At 44.3% G+C, this 12,613-nt stretch overlaps 2 protein-coding genes across 5 annotated transcripts in view; one reads left to right on the top strand and one right to left on the bottom strand.

The window, feature by feature from the left end:
• The window catches only part of RNF212B (ring finger protein 212B), a 41,837-nt gene extending 39,035 nt beyond the window's left edge, over positions 1–2,802 (top strand). For all 4 annotated transcript variants that reach the window (XM_012734083.1, XM_012734081.1, XM_012734080.1 and 1 more), the window contains 2 exons: positions 104–165; positions 1,816–2,802. In XM_012734083.1, the coding sequence (XP_012589537.1) occupies positions 104–165; positions 1,816–1,878 (125 nt within the window). In that variant the 3' untranslated portion in view covers positions 1,879–2,802. The remainder of the gene's footprint in view (positions 1–103; positions 166–1,815) is intronic.
• A 128-nt stretch (positions 2,803–2,930) lies between these two features.
• HOMEZ (homeobox and leucine zipper encoding) lies at positions 2,931–10,838 on the bottom strand. Its single transcript, XM_004694639.2, has 2 exons — positions 10,670–10,838; positions 2,931–5,661 (listed from the first exon to the last, which is right to left on the bottom strand). Exons 1-2 carry the CDS (start codon positions 10,707–10,709, stop codon positions 4,067–4,069), a joined length of 1,635 nt encoding a protein of 544 aa, XP_004694696.1. The 5' UTR covers positions 10,710–10,838; the 3' UTR covers positions 2,931–4,066.
• Positions 10,839–12,613: the final 1,775 nt, after the last annotated feature.

Here is a 12,613-nt window from a genome sequence, read left to right as displayed (position 1 = left end):
TTCTGTTCATCTTAAGAAACTCCTATTTATCATGCTCCATCAGTAACACTGCAGAGGAACTTCCCAAGAAGGTATTTTTTCACTGTTTCATTGTATCTTACAGGTCAAAGGGAAGGCAGAACCACTCTAGAGAGTCTTCCTGGTTTCCAGCTACCAGTAACACAGGTGAGCCCTAACTTGTTTGCATAAGATTCAGTTAGCCTACCGCAGTTAAGGCCATAGGATGTAACAAGTGGAAAATGACAGGTTTTAAGTCTAGTAACCATATATTCACAATCTTCCAGAATGGGCTCAATTTCAGCGATTACTTGGTCAGATTAGCTTCCAGGTTTAAAAATTAGGTCATATGGTAGTGAAAAGTTTTAAATTTGGGCTCATAGAAACCACTTTTAGTGGGATATATTTTTTGAGTAGAAGTACTACTGTTTGAACTAGAAAAAAACACGTAATCCTCCAGAGATAGCTGGAAAAATGTTTTGTGAATTTATGGGACTATGAATCTAATCTTGACAAGGAAAAAGGGCATGGGAAAGAAGAGAGAGGTTTATAAAGATCCCTATTAAATGAGAAGTCTACTCTTGCCTTTTAACTTTTATAGCTTGGGTTTGGGATATTTACACCCTTTTTCCATGCTAAGCTCCTGCCAATCCCCTCAGATTCCAAAATTCCCTTTATCAGCAAAAAATTAAGACCTAACTCTTTAGGCAACACTAGAGAAATAACACCCCTAAAAGCTTCACAAGTGGATTAACCCACAGATAAAAGAATTAAGAAAAATATAAACCATCTACAAATAGATGGTCCCTAACTGACCTTGAGACATACTGCAAAAAAACTTTAGGAGAGGGCCCCTCCCTAGTGGCTCAGTGGGCTAAAGCACAGCCCTGTGAAGCTATCCACAGCCACTGCAGCATGAGTTCCATCCCCAGCTAGGGAGGTGACCCACATGGCACAGCAGACTCCCCTCTGCTCCCCTCAGCAGTGTATTTCAGTACATCTGCCTATTCTGCTCCCCACTCTGTCTCTGGTGAATCCTCTCATCCCCTGCCTGTACCCCAGTTCTGTATGCATAAATGAATAAATCTAACAAGCCCACTGCTCCCCTCAGCAGTATATTCTCTCCCCCCCCCCCCAAACACATACCTCTGGCCTATACCCCAGTTCTTGTGTGCATACATTATCTTTAAAAAAAATTTAGGAGTGGGGAAAACTGAATATATTGAGCATTTGTTAATATAGAAAAGGTTTTTTGTAGGCATGATGCTGTTGTAGTTACTCCTTTTAAAAGTCTTTATCTTTTGAAAATACATACTAAAATATGTATGAGTAGTAATCAGTTGTATTTTGCTTTAATGAAACCAAGTGCAAAGGAGCCATGAAAGTAGAAAGAAAATTGACTGTTATTTTTTGAAGTTTGAGTTCATTATGCTACTTTAAAAAAAAAAATCCTATAATAATAATTTAAAATATTATTGAAGAAAGTGAAACTCCCCAGAAGCATTACGAATTCTGCTTCCCTTAGTCATTTCTGGTTTTGATGGTTGTATATAACAAGTCTTCCAAGAGAGCTTGATTTTCAAATATTCTGCCTTACTAGTACATTAACTGAATATTCCTGCAAGTTTCATTAGTAGCAACAAAGCCTTTGTTACCCTAGATGTATTAACATTCAAACTTCAGTTTGTAAGTTATTATGCAATGGTGAAAAACTGTAGGGAGCAACGGTTGTTTACTGCCAGATACACTTCACATAGAAAGCCTTGAGAGGGCTTTGCCATTTTGTTATAAACACTGCCTTCCTGTCCTCTGCTGCAGACTCTCTACCAACAGAGGCAGATGGGACTAGCCAGGGGGAGAGGATGGACCACTCCCAGATAGACCATCTTCATACACACTGCTGAAAGATGGACTGTAGCATCCAGTACTCACAGAAACCATGGTCATGGAAAAGGTACCCCTGCCTTGTTTCCTGGTTTCACTCAGTACCTTATCTTTTTTCCAAATAGGTACTCTGTATTACCTCTTAGGAAAGAAGCAGGTTTTATATAAGGCTAATGCTACAGGATGTGCCTATCTATTCCACAAGATATATGGAATAGATTCCTACAATTTGAAAGTCAAAACGTTTTGACATCATTGGGGGGTCAACATACCCATTAACTGTGTTTTATTTTTGGGTATCAATTTTTAACCATGGATATATTTTTGCTATCCAGTGTTACTAAGCAACAACTGTTTCTTGTTCTAATTTATAATACTTTTTCTGCTTGGCTATTGTTTCCTGTGCCTACTTATTATGAAATGTTCATCTTCCTGTCTAAACAGCTGGGAATAGACTTTCATGTTACAGATGTACAATAGAGGATGCCCTTTCACCGCCACTACAACACTGTTGGCATTAGAAACTTGAGATGGGTGGAATGGGCAAACACTACTTAGATCAAGTGTCTCTTCTTTAGGTATATAGGGGTAGCCATGAGGAATTAAATGGGTGACCCACTGGCAGACAGGGCCATAATCAAAAATACTGGGAAAATGCAGACACATCTGACTAGAAGTAAATTGGGAATGACCTTGTAGCTGAACTGGAGAATCCCACTATCCTTCCTGGTAGTCTAAATTCCTTTTAAAAGGCATTTCTAGACACCTTTTCTTTCCTGGAAAGAGCCTGGGCTGTAGCAGGGGCAGTTACATCTGAAACTGCTGACTCAATCGTCACTCCTTATTGATAAAGCCTCAGAAGTTTTAATTACTCCCGTCTGATCGCTGGGAAACAGCCTGTTGATATTTACCTACTGCCTTTTAATATTTTTATCCTTTTACTTGAATATATCCTGCCTTCTCAAGAAAATAAAGTATACCGAACCAGAATGTTAACAAATTTGGTTTCATTAATCTCTAAACCATAGAAGTGGTAAAATGGACAAGAGAAACAATTTTATTTTTGGCTTTTTTATTATTCTAATAACTTGGGGTTTCCACTTTTATTTCTAAGTGGCTAAACCATTGATATTTTTGTATCTGACCCCAACTGATAAAACCATCTAAAGCAGCAATAACTCAGTAAAGACCCGGGTCCCTCTGTCCCAGTATAGATCCTATAGAGAGGACCACAACGAGAGAAAAGTCTCTTTTTTTGGACACAAATTGAAACACCACCAAAATGAAAATATCAGTCTCTTTCAAGCTAGGCAGGTTTGTAAAACCAAACCTGGAACCTATCTGTACTGTCCTTCTGAACAGTAAAAACCATTCCCTCTCCTCTATCCCTCTGTTATCTAATTTACTCTTAAAGGACATCTCCCTTAATTCCCACCTCCAATAAATATCCAAATTATTCTCCACCCAATTATTAAACTTTTTCACAAGCTCCGTGGGGAAGATTTACCCTGAGACAAACAGTGTACAGAGTGGGGGTTTCAGAAATAGATAAAATGGTACAAGGCAAAGTGGTCCCAGTATCAGAAAACCTTCTGCTGTGGGCAACTCAGTAATCTCACAGGTAAAATATGTAACGTTGAGTTGGTGTAAAGAAGAGGAAATTTGTGATGAGATTGGGACACTGAGATTCTTAGCTGATTTCCTAGCATGGCCTTCATCTAGCAAAGAAAGTGATACAAAGCAGCCTTCTATTCCAGGGGAAGTGGTGGGACTGGGAGGGACTGGGGAGGCACTGCAGTCACTGAATCCAAATTCTTTACTCCTCTTTTCCAATCCTTTTATAGATATAGGGCCAAGGTCAGGTCTCTACAGTACACCAAGAAAGAACAGCAGATAGGAGAACAGGAGCCTTTCCTCAGTCCATAGCTTTGAGCAGATTCATGGCCCTCTCTTCACTGAAGCTAGAGGAGAGGCCTGGGTTTCTGCGCATCCAAACTCCCTCTTCTCTTTGACCTATGGACATCCTCCCTGGTCCAACCTCACTATATCCCTGAACCCAACTTCCAGAACACAAAGCTCTTCAGTTTTTTGCCACAAAGTAATTTTTAAAAATGTGGTATCTTTGTTTAAAGTTACTAAATTGGTTCATCTTTAGTAACATGACTTCCCCTCCCCTTCCCCCAACTCAGTCCTGTATGATCACATCCTCCTCCTCCTCCTCATCTTCCTCCTCCTCCTCTTCATCCTCATCATCTTCTGGCAGTTCTTCCTCCTCCTCCTCTTCCTCATCTTCATCTAGAGAAACCACCACCTCTGCTGGCTCAGGTAATCGGGAGTCAAACCAATCCAGTACCTGCTGGGTGCTAAGCCTTGATGCCTGACTCAGTTGAGGGACGTCACTTTCCCGCAGTTGTTGGTGGGCTGCCCAATACCTCTCCAAGGGCCGTATGTCTGGTGGGGGTGGGGGGCTTGGCAGAGGTGGTGTATCAGCCCATTCAATCAAGGATGGGGTTGAAGGCAGTGGTGTGGTAATAGCTGGGTCCTGAAAACAAGGGGCACCAGGTACTATGTTGTCCCGAAACCATTTTAGTTGCCCATGCTTCAAGGCATAGCGTGTGTCACCAAACCACTGAATAATCTCAGGCCGAGGTAAACCAGTCATCTGTTCTAATTTATGGTAATCCTCACGCCGTGCCCACTGGCACTGTAAAAAAAATGATTTAAGGATAGCCAGCTGCTCTTTGGTTTTGCGCTTGGTCTTGCGCTGGCGCTGCATATCTGGGGACAGGTACTCTGCAGGGCCAGCCCTAGCTGGTACTGAATTATGCCTGAGCCCCTGCGGCCAGGCTGGCTCCATGTGTGGGGGTAGTGCCTGTTCATTGGGTGACAGTGGCTGTGGGATACAACCTAGTGGTTGGTGGGGTTTAGAGGTGACAGTAGCTCCATTAGCCAGTATCTGGAAAGAGGAAGAGGTAGAGGAAGGAGGAGTCCCTTTAGTTGCTGACTCCTGTTTACAACTACTGGCAAGTAATGAGACTGGTGGGGGCTTGTCCCGAGTATGCTGCTGCTGGACAGGTGGGGAGTGGTTCCAGGAAGCAGTACCTAGGCTCTGTGACTGGTTGGGACCCCTGCCTGCCTGCTTCTTAGAGACGCCACTTCTTTGACGATCCTGCCAAAAATCTGATTGGCTTGGGAGTGCCTCACTGCCAGGTGCCATCAGGGGCTTCTTTGCTTTCTGGTGACTCAGTGACTCAGAGGATTCCTCAGGCTCTGCCTTCAATGCTTTCATCTGGGTAGGCTCGCTAAGAGTCAGGGGCACTATTCCATGACCGGTTTGTTCTGGAGGTGGCGCTGGAGAAGGAGGCACCTCCTCTGGGGGCCTTCCTGCATGATGAGTAAATGAGAGAAGGGATTTGAAGTGGAGTTGATCGCGATGATAGACGACTCGGGCTCGGGTCTCTTCTATTTCTTCAGATGACCAGCTGATGCCACAGCGAAGGCGCTGAGCCATGAACCAAGTCTTGACTTTCTCCATCTGCAGCCCGTATCGTAGGCAAAGAAGGGCAATGTCTGCTAGACTCGGGTAGGGAAAATAGCTGAAAGTTTGTAGCAAGTGTTCATTGCTATCCAGCTCACTGGTCTGGGCTGCTTGGGTCCACACAAGCTGTAGCTCTTCAGAGATTGGAGGGAGGCAGATGAGCCCCACAGGGGAGCTGTTATGACTGCTGGCCTCTTTATTAGGAGGCATGGTGCTTCCTGATTTGTGCCCTTCGGAGATAGCTGTAATAAGAAGAGAAACTGCTCAATCACTGGGGCTCTTCTTTTGGGCCACTGGTCAATTTCTACCAAACAAAATGTTGGACTTCAAAACAGCTTTCTATGTGTATGTACTGGATTGCTTTTAAAGTGCTTTAGTACTTTTTAATTTAACTTTTTCATAAATTTATGAAATCATCAGAACCTGCTATAATTCCCATTGAATGTATGGGGGAAACCAAAGTCCAAAGAAGTTAAATTATCCCAAGTCACATGACTGATGAGTCTTAGAGGTTAAGAAAGAAGAAAACATCCTTATATAGCCTTTGTTTTTCCAATTCCAACTCACTCCACCCTCTTTAAGTTCATGGAATAAGAGTCATAAGTGAAGCCTCAACCACAGAAACTAGGGGAGCAATTATCTCAGAACTGTTAGAAATACTTCATCTCCTAAAAATTTATGATAATCTCTAGAATGTGGATGACTAAACGGTACACAGCAGTGTTGCTCTGCCTAGCCCCCTTTTCTTTCTTGGGGGTGAAGTGTTGGGGGGAGGTGAACATATCACTTAAGTTCTATGCCTCAAGCTGATAACTTTATTTTTTCTGTCTCCCAGTAGTGAGAGAGAGATAGGTCAGACCTCCGAGAATGGGGCTTACCTCCCCAGGGTTTAGGGTGAGGAAGGAGGAGAGATTTTCTCCCCTAAGTCATCCTCAAACAATGGTTATCCCCTCCCCCAGCCTTTGTCTCTTCCAATGGCTCTGTCTCTCTCCAGGAAACCCAGAGAGCTCCCTTAGACTTCAACCCCCTTTACTGAGGGCAGGGAAGGGCTGCAGCTCTTATCTCTTTTGTCCTGCTTTCTTCTCAGGACCGGGTGGGCAGGCTTATTATAAATGGTAAACAGGTCCTGCAAGCTGCCCAGTAGCACCGCAGCTCCCAGGGTTATTTATGGGTTATTTCCGGGATAGCCCCAAACTGGGATAGCCCCAAACCGTGCTTCATTCCTGAAATACCTGCTCAGGTTATCTCCCAGAATCATTCTGTAGACTGTATTTTAACAGCTCCCTGTGTGGACACGAGAGAATAGCACATCTGTTACCCTTTACTGTTAGAGGAATCCTCAGTTTAGAGACACTACTTTTGATATGTTAAGGAGGGAGCATAAAGGCAATACAACTTGAGGAGGATCTTCAAGAGAGTAAATTCAGGCAGCATGGCAGAGTGGGTAAAAATAAGATTCTTGAGTAGGGCCAACCCACACTTCCCCAGTGCCACTTATCAGCTGTGTGATCTTGGGCAAAAGGTACTCAAGCTTCTATGATGCCTGGTTTCCTCAGGTATAGAAATACAGACAGTGCTAAGTGTATGTAAACTCGTAATTTTGCTTATACCTTCTGTGTACAGGCAGGCCTGTATAGCTGTTAAGAGTGGAGGTCTGGGTTGAGGCAGATTTGAGATGAATTGACCACATCACTTCCAAGAGTGAGCCTATCCTGGGGAGTGCCCTAATTTCCCATCAGGAGGGGAAAAAGCTTTAAGAGCACCTACCTTGCAAATTAATGACTAGATGGAAAAATGCCTAGAATAAAGTAAAGGCTCAATAAATAGCAGCTTTTAGCATAACTTCGGCTTCATGGGGTGATTCTGCTGCAAGGTGATGCTCCTGCTCAAAAGAGGAAATTAGGCAAAGAGCAAATCCTTTAAAAATCACCATTTTATAACTTTGCAGAATCCTGATTCTGAGTAGAGGAAACCAGTGGATCTGTGCTTTTATATTTTTTATATTTAGGGAGTCAGCTATCATTCCAGAATGAATTTTGCTGTATTTTAAAAAAGGATGAAAGTCACTGCTTTAGGAGAACTGAGTCCATGATTTCACTAGAAATTTTTTGGTTGCCAGGTGAATTACCAATGTTGTATCCCTGCCTTATCCTCAAAGTTTATCCCAGTCAAGGCTGAGTGGCCTGTAAGGGACTATTTGTGCAGCCAGGTGCTAAACCACCATTTAGAAATTGTGGCTCACCGGGAACACCTCCAAATCTAAGCTGGAAAATAATTTTATAATTGCAACACTGGACATCTAGGTAACCTTATTTATGTCTTGTTCTTTAAGGACAACACTTTTGTGGCATAAGAAATAGGCAGTCCAGTGTGAGGTTTACCATATGGAAAATGATACCTACAAGGAGGCATTTTCACTTAGGTGATGTGCTGTCCTTCAGCTAACTTAGGGCATCAGCTTAACCTTTCAGTCTAACATGTAATATGGCAAAGAACATATTTGTTGTACTCTATACATCCAGAGATTCCCTACATAACATACAAATTGTAGAATATTTCTTGATATTGAATTGTAATTTAAATTAAGGCACAGTTGTATAGCTGGTACCTTGGAAGAATTTGTAGGAAGGCACAGAGTGGCTCCTGAGAACTTTAACAAGTAGGGTAGACCCTACAGTAAACAAAAAAATACAGTGAAGACCCTAATATCTATAGTGTTCTTGTGCCTCCATTTTGGAGAGGGTAGAAACAATCAAAAGAGGGCTCTAGGACAGAAATGTTGGTAGAGTCAATTCTGAGAGTAAATGTTCAACTTGTATTAAATATGCCAGATAGATCCAACTGCCACTTAAAGCCACTAGTAAGAAATAGGACAATACCCTCCTTTCCCTTTGGGCTTTTCATACCCATGGGTACCTCACAAAGGATGGACTGCCTTAAACATCTAGTTGTGGACATAGTCCTAGGGAAAGGGAACTTCAAGCTTGAACTTAGGCTTGTGGTAAAAGCAGAAATAGTTCAATTGAGAGACTAGGTGTTATCCTGCTAAATTCCCTATGGCTTTATTCAAAGAACTAAAGTTCTGCCTGAAGTAGTCTTGGTAATAGTTTTAAGGACCTTAAAGGAAGTTTAGTGTGCTTCTTAACTTTCGGGAACATATCCTTTTTGAGAATGAGTTCAAAGTTATGAAACTCTCAGAAACTCCCTTTCCCCCCTGCCCCTAAACAGTCAAACTTACACATAAAATATCACATGATTTCACTGATGGCCCAGAAATCCAGATTAAGAATCTCTGCCTTCTGTCCTCCTAATTTAATAAAGGGAATGATGGTAACAAATCACTTAGAGGAATAAACATTTGATGTGAAAGGATGGAAAGGAAAAGTGGGTGGCAGATATGATAGATTTTGCATAAATCTCCAAGAGACTGAGTATGGATAACATGGCTGCTAGGAAAAGAAGCGGGGAGTGTTGAGCTGGACTAACACCCACAATACTGGGTACTACTTTACTAGAGGCTGGCAGGCTACTCTCTATTGTGGTCAAATCATCTGCTTCCTTTTCATGTGCCCTGTGTGCTTGAGTCAATTCTGTGTAATTCCAAATCGCTTACTGTTGGTTTTTCTCTATTTATAGAATAATCTAACTAAACATCACATAAACCTGTGAACAATTGAGTGCATTAAAAGTGAAATGAAAACAAAATTAAATGCTTTGAAAGACATAATACAAAGAAGTGTACATCTTGAGTTGGGAGTAGGCAGTTAACACCTGTAGAAGATCGGAGGGCCAGAACACTTAAAAGTTTCAAAACTACTCTGCATTCAGACTGCTTCAGTAATGTTTAAATTCCCACTCCACGTTAAATAAACCAGACCTGGAAGTCACAGATAATGAGAAGCAGCGGCTCTCCTCTTAGACTGAACATTATAATATCTGTGAAACTTAAACCAGGGCACCCTCTTCCTCACTGTAAAGTTAATCAGTCTGGACTGCAACCCAGGCATCAGTAGCTTTAAAAGTTCTCAGGGTGCAGCCAGATTTGAGATTGATGTGTGTAGTTTGTGTCACATACGTGATTGGGAACTCCGATCAGCAGACCTACACAAAGAAAACATCTCTGTCCTCCTCCTGGCTACACAACCAGGAAAAGATTGGGGAAATGGGGCCCTCCCTGGTGGTGCAGCATGTTAAAGCACAGCACCATGAAGCTATCACAGCCACTGCAGCATGAGTTTGATCCCCGGCCAGGGGGGTGACCCACATGGTATGGCAGACCTCACCTGTCTCCCCTGCTGCTCCCCTCAGCAGTGTATTTCAGTCAATCCACTTGTTCTGTTCCACAGTCTATCTCTGGTTAATTCTCTCATCCCCTACATCTCTGGCCTGTACTCCAGTTCTGTACGCATAAATAAATCTTTAAAAGATTGGTGAAATGAATGTACTTTCAATGACAATACCTGAGATATGTATCATTGTTTAAATTCCCAACTTTAATTGGCATTTGGGATTTTTCAATTACTGTCCTCTACCTATCCTAATATAATGTAAAAGGGTTTCAGATCTATGATGAGGGGGTTCATATAAAAAAGATTTACTGATCTAGGCCCTTATTACCAAACAGATCTCAGTTTGAGTTTTCTTTCAGTTTAAAAGTCTCAGATTAGGTCGTTAACACCAGGAACCTCTGAGGACTCCTTTTCCTGGTTTTCTGAGTCTGCCTGGGCATAGGGGTGGGGGTCAGAAAGGGCATTTCTATTAAACCTTTTTTCATTCCCGAAGGCCACTGCTCCCCCAGCAATCTTGGACGTTTTCTGTATGGAGTGTTGAGGTAACCAGGAGGTAGTCGGGGGTGGGGGGTGAGGTGGTAGGGGGGCCCGTGTGGGGAAGGGAGGGGAACCTGGGAAGGAATATTTCTCCTAACCCTCCATTTCAAAGGCAGCCTAGTAGGCTCCAAACTGGATCAGAGAACAAAAAGTTGCAGTACTTGGGGCGATAAGCCCCAGGGAGCAGGCGAATCTCATCCTCCCCCTCTCCAAAGGCGTCCCAACCCAGCATTCCCGTCCTCCCTACACACCCACTCACCCTCCCCCAGTTACAAGGGGGAACCGAAAAGTCAAGAAAAAAGAGGGAACCGGGTGACTTCAAACCTAGAATTCTCCTCCCCCACCCTTCCCAAGATGGGGCTTTGGGGGGTCGGAGAGCTTATTGGGCTGGGAGGGGAAGTCGAAGGGGTTGGGGATCACTCACCGCTGTCCTGCCCGGGCGGCGGCTCCCAGCCTCGCACCATGGGCCGAAGGTAAGGGGGGAGAAAGGCCAGGGGGCCTCCGTGGTGGGAGTGGGGTTGCTTCCCAGTGCGGCCTGCTCCGAGCCCACCCTCGCGGACGGCCCGGCACGGGACTGCCCCTCCCGCCCCCGAGAGCGCGCCCGTCTAGCCCAGCCCAGCTCCTGCGAGTTGGAGGCGGGGCGGACGCTAGAGGGCAGTGCCAAGGTGGCCCGTGTCCTGATTGGTGAGAGTGCAGGTAGGCGGGCACCAGCGGAAAGCAGTGGGCCGGCTATTGGCTGTGTGTTTCTCAATTGAAGTTCGCTATTGGCTACCTGAGTCTCAGCGGAGAGACTATTGGGTGCGTGAAGCAAGGAAGATGTCCCCCAGGGCCATGGTGCTGTAAAAGGTACCACCTCCAACCTTCGACCTATCGGCGCTGGACCTTCTGAGTACGCCCAGTCGGATTCCTCTCGGAATTCCGGAGTTAAGCCTTTCCCTGAACTGTCCGGGCCACCAGCAGCTACTCCCATTTATTTCTTCTTGAAGGAAGACCATTTTCTGCCTTGCCAGCTTAGGCACGAGCCGCGCCCTGCCAGCCCAGGGCCCAACCTCGGTCACCAGCTTCCAGAGCAATCAGGGACTTGTTCTCGAGGTGGATCAAATGTCTTGCCAACCGGAAGGAAGAAGATCCTAGGAGTCTCGCGGCTTCCTGGATCCAATTGGTACCGGACAGTGCCCAAAAAAGAAGCACTAGAAAGGACCTCTGTGGAACCTAGCAGGGCCCCAGACCCCTCTCCCACCCCTAGTAAAGGGGAGCTGGAGCTCTAAGTCGTATTTGGGATCTTTTATTTTTGCTGCCAAAAGAGATGTCCTTTAGGGTCCTCCCTGGGGGCGCAGTGGGTTAAAGCGCACCACTGTGAAGCTATCAGCCACTGCCACTGCAGAAGAGTTCTATCCCTGGCCAGGGAGCTGACCCACATGGTGCAGCAGACCTCTCCTGTCTCACCTGCTGCTCCCTTCAGCAGTGTACTTCATCAGTCTGTTCTGTTCCCCACTCTTTGGTGAATCCTCTCAACACGCCCCCCCCCCACACACACTCCAGTTCTTGTATGCATAAAAAAAATCTTGAGAGAGATGGCTTTCAAGCAAAGTGGTATTCCATACACTCCGAAGTATAGGCCAAAAGTTTGCATATTCATTCTCAGTCTTATAAAACGTGGGAACAAATACACCTTTTGAAGTTACTCTTCTGTCATAGGCTAGTCTTTGAAAAAGTCTCTTCTTGTCTACCTAGGTAATTAATACCGTACACAGGTATTAATAGTTTATTACATAATTTCAGACTTCCAGCCTATATTCTACACTCCTCACCCCTCCCCATCTACCCCCTCTCTCCAAAGCAATCACCACAACTATTCTGATTCTTGATTGCCCTAGTTTAAGGTCAACCTCTTTCAGGGCTGCTACCAGACATCAGAAAGAGATCTACCTCAGCTCTGAGCCCTATTTTCTTTTGCCCAGATTTGCCCCTGCCACCTCCTTCCTCTCAATACAATTTCAACTAAGAGCTAGTCTCTGCCCGCTCCAAAGGAGTATTTTGCAAAAACATAGGAGAGTAAGCAACCAAGACATAGTACTCTGCTTTAAAATATCTGATCCCTTGGAGTTAAAGCCAGGGCTAGTGGTATATACACACCTTCTCCCTAATCGTGACTATTACTATGCCCCCAGTTGCTATTATATAATGAAAGAAGAATGAAGTTGTTTAGGCAGCAGTACCCCTATTTTCAGTGGAAAGGTCATCCTCTCATGAGCCAAAGGAGACTGGATTGACTGGGAAGAACTCAAACTGAGTTTGGAAAGAAGAAGGAACTATCCATGGAAACTTAGTGCCTGTTCTTGGAGGACACAGCCACTCTGAGCATCAG

The sequence above is a fragment of the Condylura cristata genome, unplaced genomic scaffold, assembly GCF_000260355.1.
Source record: "Condylura cristata isolate star-nosed mole 26May11 unplaced genomic scaffold, ConCri1.0 scaffold00045, whole genome shotgun sequence".
NCBI classification, from domain to species: Eukaryota; Metazoa; Chordata; class Mammalia; order Eulipotyphla; family Talpidae; genus Condylura; species Condylura cristata.
Note: the sequence above shows the minus strand (reverse complement) of the source record. Positions and strands in the feature narration are given on the sequence as shown.

Excerpts from the sequence above, each read along its gene's own strand:
- HOMEZ (XM_004694639.2), bottom strand. The coding sequence starts at position 10,709 with ATGGTGCGAGGCTGGGAGCCGCCGCCCGGGCAGGACAGCG. Across the intron at positions 5,662-10,669 it reads GCCGCCCGGGCAGGACAGCG|CTATCTCCGAAGGGCACAAA; the intron begins GTGAGTGATCCC and ends TTCTTATTACAG.